Source organism: Canis lupus, chromosome 37 (assembly GCF_011100685.1).
Source record: "Canis lupus familiaris isolate Mischka breed German Shepherd chromosome 37, alternate assembly UU_Cfam_GSD_1.0, whole genome shotgun sequence".
NCBI classification, from domain to species: domain Eukaryota; kingdom Metazoa; phylum Chordata; class Mammalia; order Carnivora; family Canidae; genus Canis; species Canis lupus.
In genome coordinates this window covers 20,681,647-20,700,612 of record NC_049258.1, presented here as the reverse complement: position 1 = coordinate 20,700,612, position 18,966 = coordinate 20,681,647, and the positions used below count along the sequence as shown (strand labels likewise).

The window sequence follows — 18,966 nt, the reverse complement described above, 5'->3', positions numbered from 1 at the left end:
ACCTGCTTCTCCCTCTGCCTGTGTCTCTGCCTCTCTCTCTCTCTCTCTCTCTTTCTCTCTCTCTGTGTGTGACTATCATAAATAAATAAAAATTAAAAAAAAAAAAGAATCTCACAGATGCTGTAGCAGAGGCTATGGATTTAGCAAGGTATCTTAGATTCACACTCAATAGAATGACCTAGAACCATGCACTTCAAAATCAGGAATGTGACCAAATAGTTACACTACACTATAGTAAGTGAAGGCCAGCATGTAGGCTTCAGGCCCTATGAATACATAAGTGCACCTTGTTGTAGGAACCATCCGGGGAAGAATGAGAAGATGTGATTCAAAGACAGAAAATTAACCCTGATATGTTTTACCTCAACAGTTAATATGGCATTCAGATACTGTATGTTAAATTCAAAGAGACCATTTTAGCCCAGGAAGATCTGGATAGCCTTAAAAAGCAGATGCTTTTTTTCTTTGTCTTCAGCAGAAATAGGGGTTCAAAGATAAAATAACTTGCAGAAAATACAATTCTTTGCTAACATGAAAAATAGTGTGCAAAACTGAACCCTGCTTCCTAGAGACAATGATTTAATTTTTTAAAGAAGTTTTCACTTTAGGTACATATCAAACATAAGGCAAGTAATTTGATCTTGTTTAATAGGTAAGAAAACAGATATATAGGTAAAATGACCTGAATGCTTACATGGCCTCTGTGCAGCACACCTGGAACTCATACCTACCACTCCCAATCTTTAGTTCTTCTAACTAAACCAGTAAGAAACAATCTGAAATCCAAAGAGTATAAGTGACCTAAATATGTTCTCAAAATGGCCTTTGATCTAACCTCATAAATTCACCTCATATTAAAGACAGGGGAAAAATTAATAAAAAATAAAAATAAAGCCAGGGAAATTGATGGCCTTTTCAGAAAGATAACTTAGCCCAAATTAAAAATAAGATAAGTGTAAATTCAGTGCAGGACAGGTTGCAGATGTAGAAATCAACAAGCTAGAGAGGAATGTAAGCACTTGCCAGCATAGTTTCCTGGAAGGCCCTGGCATCCTTGAATAGCGAAACTCAGACTGAGTAATCTGTGAGAGGTAGCAAAGTATACATGATCTCTTGGGAATATGTAGCCAGATCACTGATGGATTCCTCCCTGGAGAAGGATAATAGTGAGATAAGCATGAGACCAGGGAATAAAGAGAGTAAGATGGGTAGCAAAAGCTAAGCTGGGCTTGTGGCAAGATAAGAAGTAGAAGCAACCTCAATCTAGCTTGAAGTACTCCAAGAATTGTGCCTTCTGTTGGGAGACTGGGGAGAGGAGTTAGATGAAAAGGAGCAAGGAGATGAAATTCTGAAGCTTTGACATATAATGCCACAAAAATGTAAAATGTTATTAAATTCTTTTTATGCAATATTACCAATACTACAATTCAGACATTCAAGAATACAAAATTAAAATTCAAGCACAAAGAATCATGGAGACACAAGAAAGGTTTTGCATTTTAGTAGCTAAGAATTATATTCACAAACAGACAAAATACAACTTGACTAAAGCATGTTTTAACAGTAAAATCATTCAAGGAAGAATATAACCATCATGCAAGCTATCATAGTTTCAGAAAGTTTGGCCAAAAATGAAAATCTCTGGATAACAATAAAAGAATGTTAAGCATAGTTTCACATTTATATTTTCTAATAAACTGTTACATATTTTTTAAGTGGCCCATAAATATTTTGTTTTCCCTTTCTTGAATTCTATACCAGAAGTTCTTCATCACTGCTCTAGGCCTATGCAAAAACCCCCGGGAAGAATAGAAAAGGATGTCAACAGTAGAAATGACTGAAAATTGAGTCTGTAACTGGAAATGCCAAATATGCATCTGGGGGTAAATTCCAGGGAGCATTAATTATCTCATGAAGATTTCACAACCATATTTTAAAAAGACACGTCATTGTGGTTATACTTCAATATACAAGAAATCTGAGTTCAAAGTGTTTAAGGTCCATGTTTACAGGTGTCAATGTTAGCATTTAAAACCAAGTTTAACTACAATGGCTGAGTTTTTTCCTCTAACTATACTTTATTAATCTCCTATAATTTATGACTTAATCAATATTTAGCTTAATAATAATCTTCATAGGTTTAAAATGAACAAAATAATTTTATGAATATTTCCAAATGAATCTTTTTTACAACATAATTATTGAAAACCTTTTTAAATTTATCTCAGAAACAAGGAGACCTGAGTGTCTCAGTGGTTAAGCATCTGCCTTTGGCTCAGGGAGTGATCCTGTGGTCCCAGGATCAAGTCCCATATCAGGCTCCCTGCATGGAGACAGCGTCTCCCTCTGCCTATGTCTCTGCCTCTATCTCTGTGTTTCTCATGAATAAATAAATAAAATCTTTTAGAAAAAGGTTTAAAAATAAATAAATAAATAAATAAATAAATAAATAAATAAATAAATAAATAAAAATAAATAAGTTTATCTCAGAAACAAAACCAATATTTTACTTATTAAAAAATAAATGGTTAAAAATCATTCTAAGGTGGCTTTAATGGCCTCTTTACCTGCCCAACTGCTCTGTCTCTTTCCAGAGAGGTCAGCATTTTCTGCTTCAGCAAAGTGTGGTGCTTCTCTTGTAACACCCTGATAGTCGGTTCATACGATGCATAATGTAACTTTAACCTATGAAAAATAAAGGGCATCTTAAAGGGTAATTGAGTTAAATCAGTGATTTCCATCTAACATCTAACCTTTTTTCTCTCTCTTCTTTTGCAGTTGAATAAAAAATGAATGACCATAAAAGGTCAACACAACAAGCCAAGAATTGCCAGAAATATTACTCAGTATGCTACTTCCATAAATATGGTAGGAACGTGAAGTCAGATAATCTTTTGAGTTAACTAGTTCTCCATTTCCTACCAACACTTTTGCTATATTCAAGCATGTACTCAGAAGATTACTATTCACTCAGGGAAAAATTTGCAGTTTCTATAATCAGTTCAGAAACAATTGTCAAAAAGACAAGGGCTGCAAACAATGTAAAATTAAATAGAAAGAGTGTCATTCACATCAAAATAAAGGATGGTCTTAAAAACAAGTTTAATTAACTTATATTAAGAAAAGTATAAAAATATATTCTCTCACAGGAAAAATAATTCAACTCAACATATGATATAAGCATCTTTAAGAAACTATTTTACTTGAAAATGCCTTCAAAATATTTTTTTTTTTTTACCTTTTTACTGAAGTGTAATTTATCTGGAGTAAAATATACAGAGCTTAAAATGTTACAGTTCAGAGTTTTCAGAAGTACACATGCCCAGGCAGTCCACATGGCTATTAAAATTAGAGCATTTCTAATACCTCAGGAGATTCTAGAACTTCATACATTTGGAAGCATAGAATACATTCTCTTATGTAACAACCAACATCACAGAAATACAAATAATTCTAAAAGATTATGAAAAACTATTTCCTGGAAACTTATAGACTACCAAAATTGAAACAGGAAGAAAGAAAATTTGAACATACTGATAACCAGCAAAGAAACTGAATTTTAAAAATTCCCTTACAACAAAAGTCTGGGACCAAATGGCTTCACAGGCGAATTCTACCAAACATTTAAAGAAAAGTTATGTTCTTTATTCTCCTCAAACTATTACAAAAAAAAAAAAAAAATAGAAAAGGAAGGAAAACTTCCAAATTCATTCAATGAGGCCAGAAACTGGCTTCTTTCACTCAGCATGTTTTTTAGATTCTTCCAGTCTGTTGTGTGTAACAGTGATTCCTTTCCTCTAATTGTGAGTGGTATTCCCCTGTGTGTATATTCTACAATGTGTTTATTCAATATTCTGCTGATGAAGAACTGATTTGTTTACACCTTGGTGCCATTATGAAGAAGGTTGCTATGAACATTCTTAAACAGAGTCAAGATAGTTTTTGGTTCTCTTTCTCTTAGAAAAAATACCTAAGAGTTGAATTACTGAGTTGTAATTTACACTTCCAACAGCAATATATCACAGCTTCAGTTACTCTACTTCTCTGCCAACATTTGGTGATTAGTCTATCTAATCGTGTCAATTTTATTATCAACTTTATCAGTTTTATTATATTTTTCAAACAATCAATATGATTTTGTTGACATTTTATGCTTATCCCTTTGCTAGTTTATTGGTTTCTGATTTTTTCATTATTACATTTCTTTTTCTCCACATTTAATTCTTTTTTGAGCATCTAAGGTACAAAATTAGATTATTAATGTAAAATTTTCTTTTCTAATATAAGCATATTAAACTATCAATTTAAAAAAATGAAATAAAACTATCAATTTTACTTTAAACACTGCTTTGGCTGCATCCTCCTATGTTTAATGTGCTGCAACTTCAACCATTCAGATCAAAATACTTTCTTATTTCCTTCTTTGACTCATGGACTATTTAGAAGTATGTTACTTAATTTTCAGATATTTGGGGATCTTCCAGAGAGGATTTTTGTCATTGATTTTTTAATTTAATTTGGTTGTGGTCAGAAAACATTCTGTATGACATCAGGTCTTTGAAATGTATAGAGACGTGCTTCATGGCTGAGTATACGGCCTATTTTGTGCACATGAAAAGTCCAAAATAGAATTCAAGAAATATCAATTACATTCAATTAATTGATGCCCTAAACCTGCAGACTTTTTGCCTATTTTTCTAATAATTGCTAAAAGAGGAATGTTAAAATCTCCAAATGTAACTGTGAAAATATCTATTTTTCTTTTATATTTTATCATATTTTGCCTCATACATTTTGAAGCTCTTATATTAGAGTCATGCATATTATGTCTTCCTGACTCTTTTATCTTATTGAAATGACCTTTTTTCTCTGGATCTCAGGATGACCCTGAGTATGTTGTTTCTATATTCCTTCTCCTTAGGCCTGGTAGGCATGTAGAGTTAGCCCTCCTTCCCTAGGAAGAGTTAACACTCTTGTTCTGGTGGGAAGTTTGAGCTTTTTAAAGCTTATTTTTAATCTTTTATTAAGGCAAGTTTAAAGTAGTTCCTTCCCTAGGGCTAGAAGAGCTCTGCTCCATGACTTGGCTTATCAAGGGTCTTAACTGAATGCTCAAAATGTTTAGTAATGTTCCTCCATTGTATCTGGGCAGAATTCCTACGGCTGCAACCTCTGAAATCTCCATTTAGCTCACAGTTTCCCAGGAGCTGTTCTTTGTAGGCATCATTCTCTCACTATTCCACATCTTAGTATTTGGTCAAAGGTTAAAGGGAACTAAGACAAGTATTTCTTAAATTCCTTTCATGTACCTCCCTCCTTTTGTGTATCCTAACCTGCAAATTTCAGCTCCCTCAGCAGCCCTGAACTCAGATCTCTGCCTCATCAGTTAATCAAGACTACTGTGTCCTGTGTTCTACTTTGCCACACAATTGTCTGAATAGTACTTCTGGGCAAAAATCTGGAGTGATTATGCCGCTCACTTTGAATGGTTCCTTCTCTTAGGCATCATAGTCCTACTCTGTCAATTTTCCAACAAAAGCTGACAAAACAGCTGCCAAAAATTTTGTTCAGTTTTGTAGTTCATTGCAGTTGAAGAGCTCATCTACTACCAGTTGGAAATCTAATTCTATACCAGTTACTCTGACATGGCCCCAAGCAGAAGCCCAAAAATAATTTTAATGTTTTTCTATTTAAAAAATAATAATAAGAGGGGCACCTGGGTGGCTCAGTTGGTTAAGCATCTGACTTAGACTCAAGTCATGATCTCCAGGTCCTGTGATGGAGCCCAAGCTGAGCTCTAAGCTCAGAAGGGAGTCTGCTTGTCCTTCTCCCCATCCCTCAACTCCTCCCCACACTTGTGTACTATCAAATAAATAAATAAGATGTTTTTAAAAAAATAAAAGGAGTCCCTATTTTGCACAATATTTTCATTAAAGTATTTGTAAAAGTCATTGTTTTATAAATCATATTTCCCTTAACATAATTTATTATTGTATTTAATTACTTGTAACAATAAAACCTAAGCACTAAAGTTATGTTACATATATATCAGATATATATATCTAATACGTATTAAAATTCAACTACAAAAAATAAATAAATAAATAAAATAAAATTCAACTACATTCAGCAAAGCACGGGAAAACAATAAAATAAAAATATAAGTAGTATGTATAGTTCTATCCTCTACTCCATTTAATGCACTTAGCAATATACACTTTGCTGTGTACTACACACTTCCATGAATATTATGTATTTATAAACACATATTCAGGTACAGAGTTAGATACACAAAATAATGTGTGCTGTAATTTGGGGACAAACTGAAGGATTACTATTACTGATGGCATAATTTTTCCTATAATTACTAACTTTAGCATCTAACTCATTCATGGGATATGGCTTGATAATCCTCTATCCAAAGAATTAACATCATATAGAATACCATGAAAATATAACATGGAAACAACATTCAAGAAAACTCTCTGTTGGCAAGGATGCAGAGAAATGGGAACCCTCTTACACTGGGAATGGTGGGAATGCAAACTGGTACAGCATTCTGGAAAGCAGTATGGAGGTTCCTCAAAAAGTTATAAATAGAACTACCTTATGACTCAACAATTGCACTACTAGGTATTCACTGAAAGGATCCAAAAATACTGATTCAAAGGGGCATATGCACCCCAATGTTTATAGCAGCAATGTCAACAATAGCCAAATTATAGAAAAAGCCCAAAAGTCTATCAACTGATGAATGGATAAAGAAGATATGGTATTTATATACAATAGACTATTACTCAGCCATCAAAAATAAATCTTGCCATTTGCAATGATGTGGATGGAGCTAGAGTGTATTATGCTAATTAAATCAGTCAGAGAGGACGAGTATCAGAGGAGTTCATTCATATGTGGAATTTAAGAAACAAAACAAATGAACATACAGGAAGGGGGGAAAAAAGAGAGAGAGACAAACCATAAGAGACTCTTAACTATAGAGAACAAACTGAGGGTTGCTGGAGGGGAGGTGGTTGGGGGTTGGACTAAATGAGTGATGGATATTAAAAAGGGTAATGAGAGTTGGGTGTTATATGAAAGTGATGAATCACTAAGGTCTACTCCTGAAACCAACATTACACTATATGTTAACTAACTAGAATTTAAATAAAAAACTTGAAATAAACAAAAACCTTCTGTTTAGTCAATCTGAAAGAATGTGTCTGTTTTGTAAGTTCCGTAAGTACCTCATAATTCACCTGCTTATAAGTTCTAACTTTTGAACTTATGGTAATTCTGAAAATAAGTAAATTTATAATAAACATTCATATTAAATGAGAACTAATATAAAACTGATAGATAAAATCAACTAATTATCCACTTAAATTAAGACTGACTTTTGCGGCTTATAGTGAAAGGAATATAGATATATAATTAAAATATTTAGGTAAAATAGTAACATAGAGAACTTAGACTCTAATTTAGCCTGGCATCAAAAACATTCTTCCTTATAGTTGATTTATTATGCAATGGTACAACTATTAGACAAGATGTTTCCTGGTAATTAACTTCATGTCTAGTTCTTTTGTGACTCTGATGATTATCATTGAAATTTTGTTTTAGGTCCTTATAAAACACACACTACTGATTCATCCAAATGGTTAAATATAGGCACTATTCTTAATGATTAAATGAGGAAATAAAGGCTAGCTGAATACACAAGAGTAGTTATATTACAGTGTAATGTGGGTTTCTTCAGCAGAGCCTCTGAAGATTACAAAAAGTACAATACAAAAAAGCTGGATTTTTACATGAAATGAATTACAATAGTATTCCCTGTAAATATACTAGAAAATTTAACAAGTAGGATATATTTTTAAACCTGAGCTAGAGGCTCAAGGAAAAAACAATTTAAAAAACTCAAATAATTTACCAAAGAGAATATCCAAGCAGCAACAGTGAACAACCATATTTCAGCTGCCACAACAAAAGTACTCTTAAATTGTTATGTACCCAAGTAACTTAGTATTGAAACCTGTTTGAATTAGCACAGATAATGGGAATAGAGACAAACCTGAGATCTTTTCCATGAAACAATGTGCTGTGATTTAAACTCACTTATTGTATCTGTGTCTGCATGCATGCGTGTACACGCATGTATAACACACACACACAAACTACTAAAATACCTTTGGGCTTTCCTCTGGGTAAATGGGTGGCTCACGCTAATGACTGCACAACAATGATTTATTTTTGGACAAGAAAAATCTTAGCTACTTCTAAAGGACTTCTACATGACCAGTTGGAATCAGAGGCCCCTATATTGTCCTGAATATAGAACAATTCCCAAATTTAAAGAATGTGCCTTTAAAACAAAATACAATATACAGTTCTGAAAAGACCTTTATAAAAATGCAAAAGGGAAATTTGATAAAAATAGGACATGTTCAACATATACTTTCAATGTTATGGTATATGCAAACAAATTACCATTGTTTATGTTCCAGATATTGTATTTATATATATAGTTCCAAAATATTTTATCAACATTGTTAAGGATAAGAAACAAAACAACAATAGACATAAAAAAGTAAGTGATGAAGCCAGGCTTCCAATGTTTACTTGATACCAACATCCTTCCACTATACTGTACTACTTCTCACTTACTGTTTAAGTTAAAAGAAAACAAATCACTTTGAACATTTTTTCTGAATTTCTCTGGACTAAGAACAATTTTATGAAGCAACAAATCCAAACCAAAAATATGAGGCCAAAAGAATTGGTTAAAGTCAAAGAATAAACATTCTTAAAGTCCTTTTTTCTAAGTTAATGCAATCCCTCTTAAAATGGTGTTTTATTCCTACAGACATTTAATTTAACAAAAGTAAAAATAATTCTAGTTTCTACTATTTATTAAGTTTAAGAGTACATTGATTCTAAAGCTTTGTGGGACAGCCTATGATTTAGAAGTCATAATAGCTACAATAACCATAATCACCTGCAAAAGACAGTAATTGTCATTACCATTCCTAAACGGTGTCATCCAATACAGTAGCTATAATTAAACATGGCTATTTAAATTTAAACTTAATTAAACTTAAATTAAATTAGAAATGTAATCCCTTAGTTGTGCTAGTCACATGGCCTGTGCTTAACAGTACATGTGACTTCATAGCTACTGTATTAGACAGTACACATATAGAATATTTATAACATCACAGAAAGTTCTATTGAATACCACTGCCCCAGAAAAAATAAAGGAAAATTTTCTTTAAGGATTAAAAATGGTTTTCTTGTTTTTTTGTTTTTATTGGAGGAATTCTTTAATTTGGAAGTAAGAAGAAGGGAGGAGAGAAAATAAATCTGAATTGATATCTTTAAAATAATTTCTAAAAAACCTTAGCATAAATTCAAGGTCATTCAATATATGCTCGCTCTCTCCACCTCACTCTTATCAAGTTGCTTTGCACCTTATTCTCTATGCATATAATGCGGTGAATATGCCATATTCCTTCATGACTTGGTGCTTTGCACAGTTTGTACTATTTGTCTAGCACACCCTACTCCCTCAGTCTGTTCATTTATACTTCAGAATTCATCTAGAAATAGGTCCTTGAACCCTCTCACACTGCAATCTGGCTATGGTGACCACCCTTTGATAGCATAGCAACCATTTTAGTTTAATTGTTCTTCATCACACATTCCTGGTCTCTGGGAACCTTGACAGCAAGGGCCTAAACTTACTCATCTTTGTATTTCAAATACATAGTATAGTGTCTGGCATACATAAATACTCAATAAATGTTGAATGATTATTTTACCTCAAATCTTCTAACACAACCAACTTACTTCACATTAATTAAATACCTCTTTAACAAATATGCCAACAAATATTCGCAGCTTACCCTTTGAGGTCATTAATTAATTTAGTTTTTTCCTGGACTATTCGTTTGTGGTGCATTCGGTGAAAATCCCGTTCTTTTTGAGTTTTCAGCAGATCTTCTCTAGCTTTGCTGAAAATAATAATAATTTTAAAAATCACTGCTAATTCCAAAAAAAAGCATTTAACAAAGAACAACATCCATTCATGATAAAAACCTTTAACAAAGTAAGTTTAGAGGGAACATAATTCAACATAATAAAGGTCATATATGAAAAATTCATAGTTAATATCATCCAAATTGTTCCTCTATGGTAAGGAACAAGGCAGGGGGGGATCCCTGGGTGGCGCAGCAGTTTGGCGCCTGCCTTTGGCCCAAGGCGCGATCCTGGAGACCCGGGATCGAGTCCCACGTCGGGCTCCAGGTGCATGGAGCCTGCTTCTCCCTCTGCCTGTGTCTCTGCCTCTCTCTCTCTCTCTCTCTCTCTCTCTGTGACTATCATAAATAAATAAAAATTTAAAAAATATAAAAAAAAAAAGGAACAAGGCAGGGGTTACCATTCTCACCATTTTTATCAACATAGTACTGGAATGGAAAGTCCTAGCCACAGCAATCAGAATACAAAAAGAAACAAAAGGCATCCAAATTGCAAGGAAAAAGTCAAAGTTTCACTATTTGCAAAAGACATGATACTCTATATAGAAAACCCCAAAGACTCCATCAAAAAACTGCTAGACCCAATAATGAGTTCAGTAAAGTCACAGGACACAAAATCAATGTCCAAAAATCTGTTGCATTTCTACACACCAATCATGAAACAACAGAAAGAGAAATCAAAGAATCAATCGTTGATTTATAATAGTACCAAAAACAATAAGATACCTAAGAATAAACCTAACCAACAAGGTGAAAGACCTGTACTCTGAAAAACCATAAAACACTGATAAAAGAAATTGAAGGAGACACAAAGAATTAGAAGGACATTTCATGCATTCATGGATTGGAAGAACAAATATTTTTAAATGTCTCTATTATCCAAAGCAATCTACACATTTAATGCAATCCCTATCAAAATAGCAACAGCATTTTTCACAGAGCTAGAACAAACAATCCTAAAACTTACATGGAAACACAAAAGACCCCAAATAGCAAAGGAACACTGAAAACAAAAGCGATGCTGGAGCCATCACAATTCTAGACTTCTTATATTACAAGGCTTCTTATATTACAATACGGTACTGGCACACACACACACACACAAAACACACACACACATAGATCAATGGAAAAGGATAGAAAACCCAGAAATGAACCCATAATTCTATGGTCAATTAATCTTCCACAAAGCAGAAAAGGCTATCCAATGGGAAAGAGACTGTCTCTTCAATTAATGGTGTTGGGAAAACTGGACAGTAACATGCAAAGAATGAAAACAGACCACTTTCTCATTACATACACAAAAATAAATTCAAAATGGATAAAATATCTAAATGTGAGACCTGAAACCATAAAAATTCTAGAGGAGAACAGAGGCAGGAACCTCTCTGACATCGGCCATAGCAACCTATAGCAATATCTTTCTAGATATGTCTCCTGAATAAAGAAACACAAAAGCAAAAATAAGTTATTGGAACTTCATCAAAAAAAAAAGTTTCTGCACAGCAAAAGAAATAATCAGCAAAAGTAAAAGGCAAACTACAGAATAGGAGATGATATTTGCAAATGGCATATCTGATAAAAGGTTAGTATCCAAAATATATGAAGAACTTATACAACTCAATACCTAAGAAATAAATACTCCAGTCAAAAAATGGGCAGAAGACATGAATAGACATTTTTCCAAAGAAAGCACATAGATGACCAACAGGCACATGAAAAGATTCTCAGTGTCACTAGCAATCAGGGAAACATGAATCAAAACTATGATGAGATATCGCCACACCTGTCAGAATGGCTAAAATCAAAAACATAAGAAACAACATGAGTTGGGAAGGATATGGAGAAAGGGGAGCCCTCTTACATTATTGGTAGGAATGCAAACTAGTGCAGCCACTCTGGAAAATATGGAGATCCCTTGAAAAATTAAAAATAGAACCACGCTAAAATCCAGCAATTACACTATTAGGTATTTACCCAAAGAACACAAAAATACTCATTTAAAAGGATATATGCACTGAAATGTTTATAGCACCATTATCTGGAATAGCCAAGTTATGGAAACAGCCCAAACATTCATTGACTGATGAACGGATATAGAAGATGTGATATATATATATATATATATATATAATATGCCAGGAGAACAGTCAAAGAAAGACAAAATACCATGTGATTTCATTCATATGTGGAATCTAAGAAATAAAACAAAGGAGTAAAGGGAAAAAGAGACTTAACTATAGAGATCAAACAGAGGGTTACTAGACAGGAAGCTAGTGGGGGGATGCATTAAATACATGATGGGAATAAAGTAGTGCTTTGTCATGATGAGAACCAGGTATTACACGGAAATGCTAAATCACTATTTGATACGCCTGAAAACTAATATTACATTATGTGTTAACTAATTGGAGTTTAAATAAAACTTTTTAAAAAACACTCCTTATTCCTTTCTGAAAAAAAAAGTATTTAGTAATCAGTTCAAATCCAATATTGAGCAATTCTAAAGAGAACTAATAAATGAAGATTCTATTATAATTCACATGGAAGGATTCTAACCAACATAGTGTATATGGGGTTGAGAGATGAATAGGACAGCATGTATGGCTTCAAAAATATTCATTTACAACTCATTTAAGTAAAAGGAAACTAAAATAAATTAAGGTATGCTACCAAAATAATTTATAATCCATCTATTTCCAAAAATAATTTGTTTACAAAATTGAAATACATATTTAAAACAGGATCATTTAAAATAGTTACAGATAAAGGAAAAAGAGATTCGGGCAAGATGGCAGAGGAGTAGGGGGTCCTTAATTCAACTGGTCCCACAAACTTGTCTTGATAACTTTCAAATCATCCTGAACACCTATGAATTCAACCTGAGATATAAAGAGAGAGCAGCTGGAATGCTACAGAGAGAAAAATCATGACTTCTGACAAGATAGGAAAGCGAAGAAAAAAAGGTGGGGGAGGGGAGCCACAGCAAGCCGGGAAAACTGACCCAAAGGGAAGCCCTGACAAACCTCCAGGCCTGAAAGCTGAGCTGTGGAAAGCCGGGCACAAAAGTCCAGTCCTGGACATGCAGGAATTTTACAAATCCATGCCTCAGTCCTTCCCTGACTGAAAAATGCTCAGCAGGCAGAATTGCAAAAGGAGCAGTGAAGCTTCAATATTCCCAGGGTCAGGACAGTAAAGGACAAAGCCAGCTACCCTTCGAGAGAGGCAGACCCCAGGAGGCACAGGACAGTGAGAACTCTCATGCTGCTGAGCACCCTCCAATTTGTACAGATCAGTGCACCTGCACTGACCCCAGGAGCATCTAGGCCAGTGTGGACTGGAAAAATGTGATTCAGTACTCGTGGGGAGCTCCTGGCTCCAGACCTGGGGATCTGGCCACCACCATTTTTTTCTCTCTTCTTTTCGCCTTTCACCTTGGGAGAGGCAGGGACTCCAGGGAACAAAGGCCTCACAGGATAAACAGCTCACAGGGACCCAGGCCACCTGGCAAGGGGCAAGGCATCCCCACCCAGGCACAGACACCTGATAGTCAATGCAAGCAGACCCCTCCCTGAGAAGTACTACTGGAAGAACAGGGAAGAGCAAGTTTACTGAACAAGCAGCACCGAAAAGCTCCAGGGTTGAGGGAAAATAGTATATAAAATTAGAGGTTCCTTTTCACTATGGTTCTTTTATATTTCACATTAAAAGTTTCCAATATTTTTTTGTTTTCCTGCCTTAACTACAATATATTACCAACTTCTTTTTTAAGCTTTTTCCTTTTTGACTTTCATATTTCTACAATTACATGTCTTAGATATATTCTTCAATATTGGAGTCCCTTCAACGTATTCAATTTTAATTTTGATAGATATACAAGTTATGGGCTTTAGGGGCCAACTCTTGTTTTGTTTTATAATGGCGGAAATTAGCACCTTCTAACACTTGGACCAAAATACACTCAGAACCAAGTGGAACATCGTGTTAGTTCATTCTGTGAGAATATATTATCTCTCACTTCCCATTCCAGCTCCCTCTTTTATCTTGTTTCTGTCTTTGTGGTCGATGTTGGGTCTTTATGTAAGTTTTGCTGGTTTATATAAAATTGGAATTGAGTATCTTCTAACATACAGAACAAAATACACTCAGAACCAAGAACATCATCCTATAGTCCTGTTGGGGAGACTATATTCTCTCTCCACCACCACTTCCTCACCACCACCCTTTTTTTTTTTTTTAATGCTTACTATTTTGTTTTAAAATTTTTCACTTAAGGGATCCTTTTGTTTTATTTTGTTCTGTTCTTCTTTTCTTTTATTTTCTGGTTTCTGACCTCTTTGGAATCATCTAGGGTGTATTTTACTTAGGTTGTTCTTGATATTTTTAACTCTGCTTGCTCATACACCACTCTGCACTGGACAAAATGACTAGAACAAAGAATTCAGCACAAAAGAAAGAACCGGAAGTAATATTCTCTGCCACAGAACTGCTGGATGTGGATTTAAATAAAATGTCAGAAATACATTTCAGAAGTACAATTATAAAATAACTTGTGGCTCTATTAAAAAAAGAATTAAGGACTCTAGAGATTCTCTTGCTACAGAATGAAGATATTTTTTAAAAAGATTTCCTTTATTTATTCATGAGAAACACAGAGAGAGAGGCAGAGGACTCCAGGATCAGCCCTGGGCCAAAGGCAGATGCTCAACCGCTGAGCCATGCAGCCATCCCCAGAATTAAGATCTAATCAGGCCAAAATTAAAAATATTTTAACTGAAATGCAGTCTAAACTGGATGCTCTAACCACTAGGATTAATGAGGTGGAAGAGTGAGTAACATAGAAAACACAGAGAAATCTTTTTCTTGATGGAAAAGAAGGAAGCAGACAAAAAAAGAAAAAACAATTAAGAAACCATCAGGAAAGGCTTAGGGAAATAAATGATATCTTGAGAATGGAGAATATTTGTCTTATTGGGATGCTAGAAGAGACTGGTTTCAGAGAAAGGGCCACAAAGTATATTTGAACAAATCAGAGGTGAGAATTTCCCTAATCTGGTGAAGGAAACAGACATTCAGATCCAAGAGAGACAGAGGACCTCCCCCTAAAAAATCAATAAAATCCATTCAAGACCTCAACATTTAATAGTAAAACTTGCAAATTTCAAAGATAAAGAGAAAATTCTTAAAGCAGCTCAAGACAAAGGATTATTAACTTTAAAAATGGGAGAAATATCAGATTAACAGCAGACCGCTCCACAGAGACCTAGTGGGCCAGAAAGGGCTGGCATGATATACATAAGATACTAAATGAGAAAAACAGGCAGCCAAGAGTACTATATCCAGCAAGGTTGTCATTAAGAATAGAAGGAGGGAGGGAGCCCTGGTGGCTCAATGGTTTAGTGCCTGCCTTCGGCCCAGAGCATGATCATGGAGTCCTGGGATTAAGTCCCACATCAGGCTCCCTGCATAAAGCCTGCTTCTCCCTCTGCCTGTGTCTCTGCCTCTCTCTCTCTCTCTCTCTCTCTCTCTCTCTCTCTTTCTCTCTCTCTCTCTCTGTGTCTCTCATGAATAAATAAATAAAATCTTTAAAAAAAAAATAGGAGAGATAAAGAGCTTCCAGGATAGGCAGACAGAACTGAAAGAATATGTGACGACCAAACTGGCTCTGCAAGAAATATTAAGGGGGACCCTGTAAATGAAAGAGGAAGCCCAAAGAAACAATCCACAAAAAACAGGGACAGTATAGGTAATACTATGACACTAAATTCATATCTTTCAATAGTTACTCCAAACGTGAATGGCTAAATGATCCCATCAAAAGACACAGGGTTTCAGACTGCATAAAAAAGCAAGATCCATGTATTTGCTGTCTACAAGAGACTCATTTTAGAATTAAGGACACCTCCAGCCTGAAAATGAAGGGGTGGAGAATCATTTACAATTCAAATGGCCCTCAAAGGAAAGCTGGAGTAGCAATCCTCATATCAGATAGATTAGAGTTTATACCAAAGACTGTAATAAGAGATGAGGAGGGACACTATATCAAACTTAAAGGGTCAATTCCAACAAGAAGACTTAACAATCATGAATATTTATGCCCCTAATATGGGAGCACCCAAGTATATCAATCAATTAATAACCAAGGTAGAGATACATAGATAACACATTAATTTTAGGAGACTTCAACACAGCACTCTCAGCAAAAGACAGATCTTCTAAGCAGAACATCACCAATGAAACAAGGGCCTTGAATGATACACTGAACCAAATAAATTTCACAGATATATATAGAACATTCCATCCTAATGCAACTGAATACACATTCTTCTCAAGTGCACATGGAACTTTCTCCAGAATAGACCACATACTGGGTCAAAATCAGATTCCAACTGATACCAAAGACTGGGATTGTCCCCTGCATATCTTCAGACCACAATGCTTTGAAACTAGAAGAAATTTGGAAGAAACTCAAACACACAGAGGTTAAAGAGCTACTAAAAGATAAATGGGTCAACCAGGAAATTAGAGAAGAATTAAAAAGATTAATGGAAACTAATGAAAATGAAAAAACAACCATTCAAAATCTTTGAGATACAGCAAAACCAATCCTAGGAGGGAAATTATATCACAATAGAAGCCTCCCTCAAAAAATTGGAAAAAAACTGAAATATACAAGCTAAACTCCGCACTTAAAGGATTTGGAGAATGAACAGTAAATAACGTGTAAAGCAAGCAGAAGAAGAGAGATAATAAAGACTAGAGCAGAACTCAATGAAATAGAGACCAGAAGAACTGTACAACAGATCGCCAAAACCAGGAGCTGAGTCTCTGAAAGAATTAATAAGATGGATAAACCCCTAGCCAGTCTTATTAAGAAGATAAAAGACTCAAATTAATAAAATCATGAACAAAGAGGAGAGATAACAATCAATAACAAGGAAATATAAACAATTTTAAAAACATATTATAAGCAACTATATGCCAATAAACTAGACAATCTAGATGAAATGGATGCATTTCTTGAAACCCACAAATTACCAAAACTGGAGCAGGAAGAAATAGAAAATCTGAATAGGTGAATAACCAGTGAGGAAATTGAAGCAGGCATCAAAAACCTCCCAAGACACAAAAGTCCAGGGCCAGATGGCTTCCCAGGGAAATAATACCTATTCTATCCAAAGCTGTTTCAAAGGATGGAAAGGGAGGGAATATTTCCAAACTCGTTCTATGAGACCAACATTACTTGTTCCCAAAACCAGACAAAGACCCCACCCCAAAGGAGAATTATAGACCAATATCCCTGGTGAACATGGATGCAAAAATTCTCACCAAGATATAAACCAATAGGATCCAACAGTACATTAAGAAGATTATTAACCACAACCAAGCAAAATATATCCCCGTGATGCAAGGTTGGTTCAACAGTCATAAAACAATGATAGATCACATCAATAAGAAAAAAAAACAAGAACCGTGTGATCCTCTCAATAGAAGATGCAGAGAAAGCATTTGACAAAATACAGCCTCTATCCCCTATTAAAACTCTTCAAAGTGTAGGGATAGAGGGAACATTCCTCAATATCATGAGAGCTATTTATGAAAAGCCCACAGCAAGAACTGAGAGCCTTTCCCCTAAGATCAGGAACACGACAGGGATGTCCATTCTCATCACTGCTGTTCAACATAGTACTGGAAGTCCTAGCCTCAGCAATCAGACAACAAAAAGAAATAAAAGGCATTCTAATTGGCAAAGAAGAAGTCAAACTCTCCCTCTTTGCAGATGACGTGATACTGTACATAGAAAACCCAAAAGACTCTACCCCAAGATTGCTAGACCTCATACAGCAATTTGGCAGTGTGGCAGGATACAAAACCAATGCCCAGAAATCAATGGCATTTCTGTACACTAATAATGAGACTAAAGAAGGAGAAATTAAGGAGTCAATCCCATTTACAATTGCACCCAAAACCATAAGATACCTAGGAATAAATCTAACCAAAGAGGTAAAGGATCTGTAATCTAAAACTACAGAACACTTATGAAAGGAATTGAGGAGGATATAAAGAGATGGAAAAACATTCCATGCTCATGGATTGGAAGAATAAATATTGTGAAAATGTCTATGCTACACAGGGCAATTTACACATTCAATGCTATCCCTATCAAAATACCATGGACTCTCTTCACAGAGTTGGAACAAATAATCTTAAGATTTGTATGGAATCAGAAAAGACGCTGAATAGCTAGAGGAATATTGAAAAAGAAAACCAATGCCCGGGGCATCACAATGCCTGATTTCAAGCTGTATTATAAACCTCTGATCCTCGGGACGCCTGGGTGGCTCAGTGGTTGAGCAACTGCCTTCGGCTCAGGTCGTGATCCTAGAGACTGGGGATCGAGTCCCACATCAGGCTCGCTGCATGGAGCCTGCTTCTCCCTCTGTCTCTCTCTCCCTCTGTGTCTCTCATGAGTAAATAAATAAAATTTTAAAAAAGGAAAAAAAAAAGCAGCCCTGTTCTAAACACACACACACAAAAAAAAAAAAAAGAACAAAAACAAAAAAAAAAACAAAGCTCTGATCCTCAAGGCAGTATGGTACTGGCACAAAAACAGACACATAGATCAATGGAACAGAACAGAGAGCCCAGAAATGGACCCTCAACTCTATCGTCAACTAATATTCGATAAAGCAGGAAAGACTTTCCACTGGGGAAAAGACAGTCTCTTCAATAAATGGTGCTGGGAAAATTGGACAGCCACATGCAAAAGAATGAAACCAGACCAATCTCTTACACCATACACAAAGATAAATTCAAAATGGTTGAAAAATCTAAATGTGAGACAAGATTCCATCAAAATCCTAGAGGAGAACAAGGGCAACAATCTTTTTGAATGTGGCCACAGCAACTTCTTACTAGACACATCTATGAAGGCAGG

General features: G+C 35.0%; 1 protein-coding gene across 6 annotated transcripts in view; it reads right to left on the bottom strand.

Moving 5' to 3' along the window:
- The window catches only part of SPAG16 (sperm associated antigen 16), a 907,696-nt gene that overhangs the window by 855,388 nt on the left and 33,342 nt on the right, over positions 1-18,966 (bottom strand). For all 6 annotated transcript variants that reach the window (XM_038585670.1, XM_038585671.1, XM_038585672.1 and 3 more), the window contains exons 6-7: positions 9,897-10,004; positions 2,568-2,685 (exon numbers count right to left, since the gene is read on the bottom strand). In XM_038585670.1, the coding sequence (XP_038441598.1) occupies positions 2,568-2,685; positions 9,897-10,004 (226 nt within the window). The remainder of the gene's footprint in view (positions 1-2,567; positions 2,686-9,896; positions 10,005-18,966) is intronic.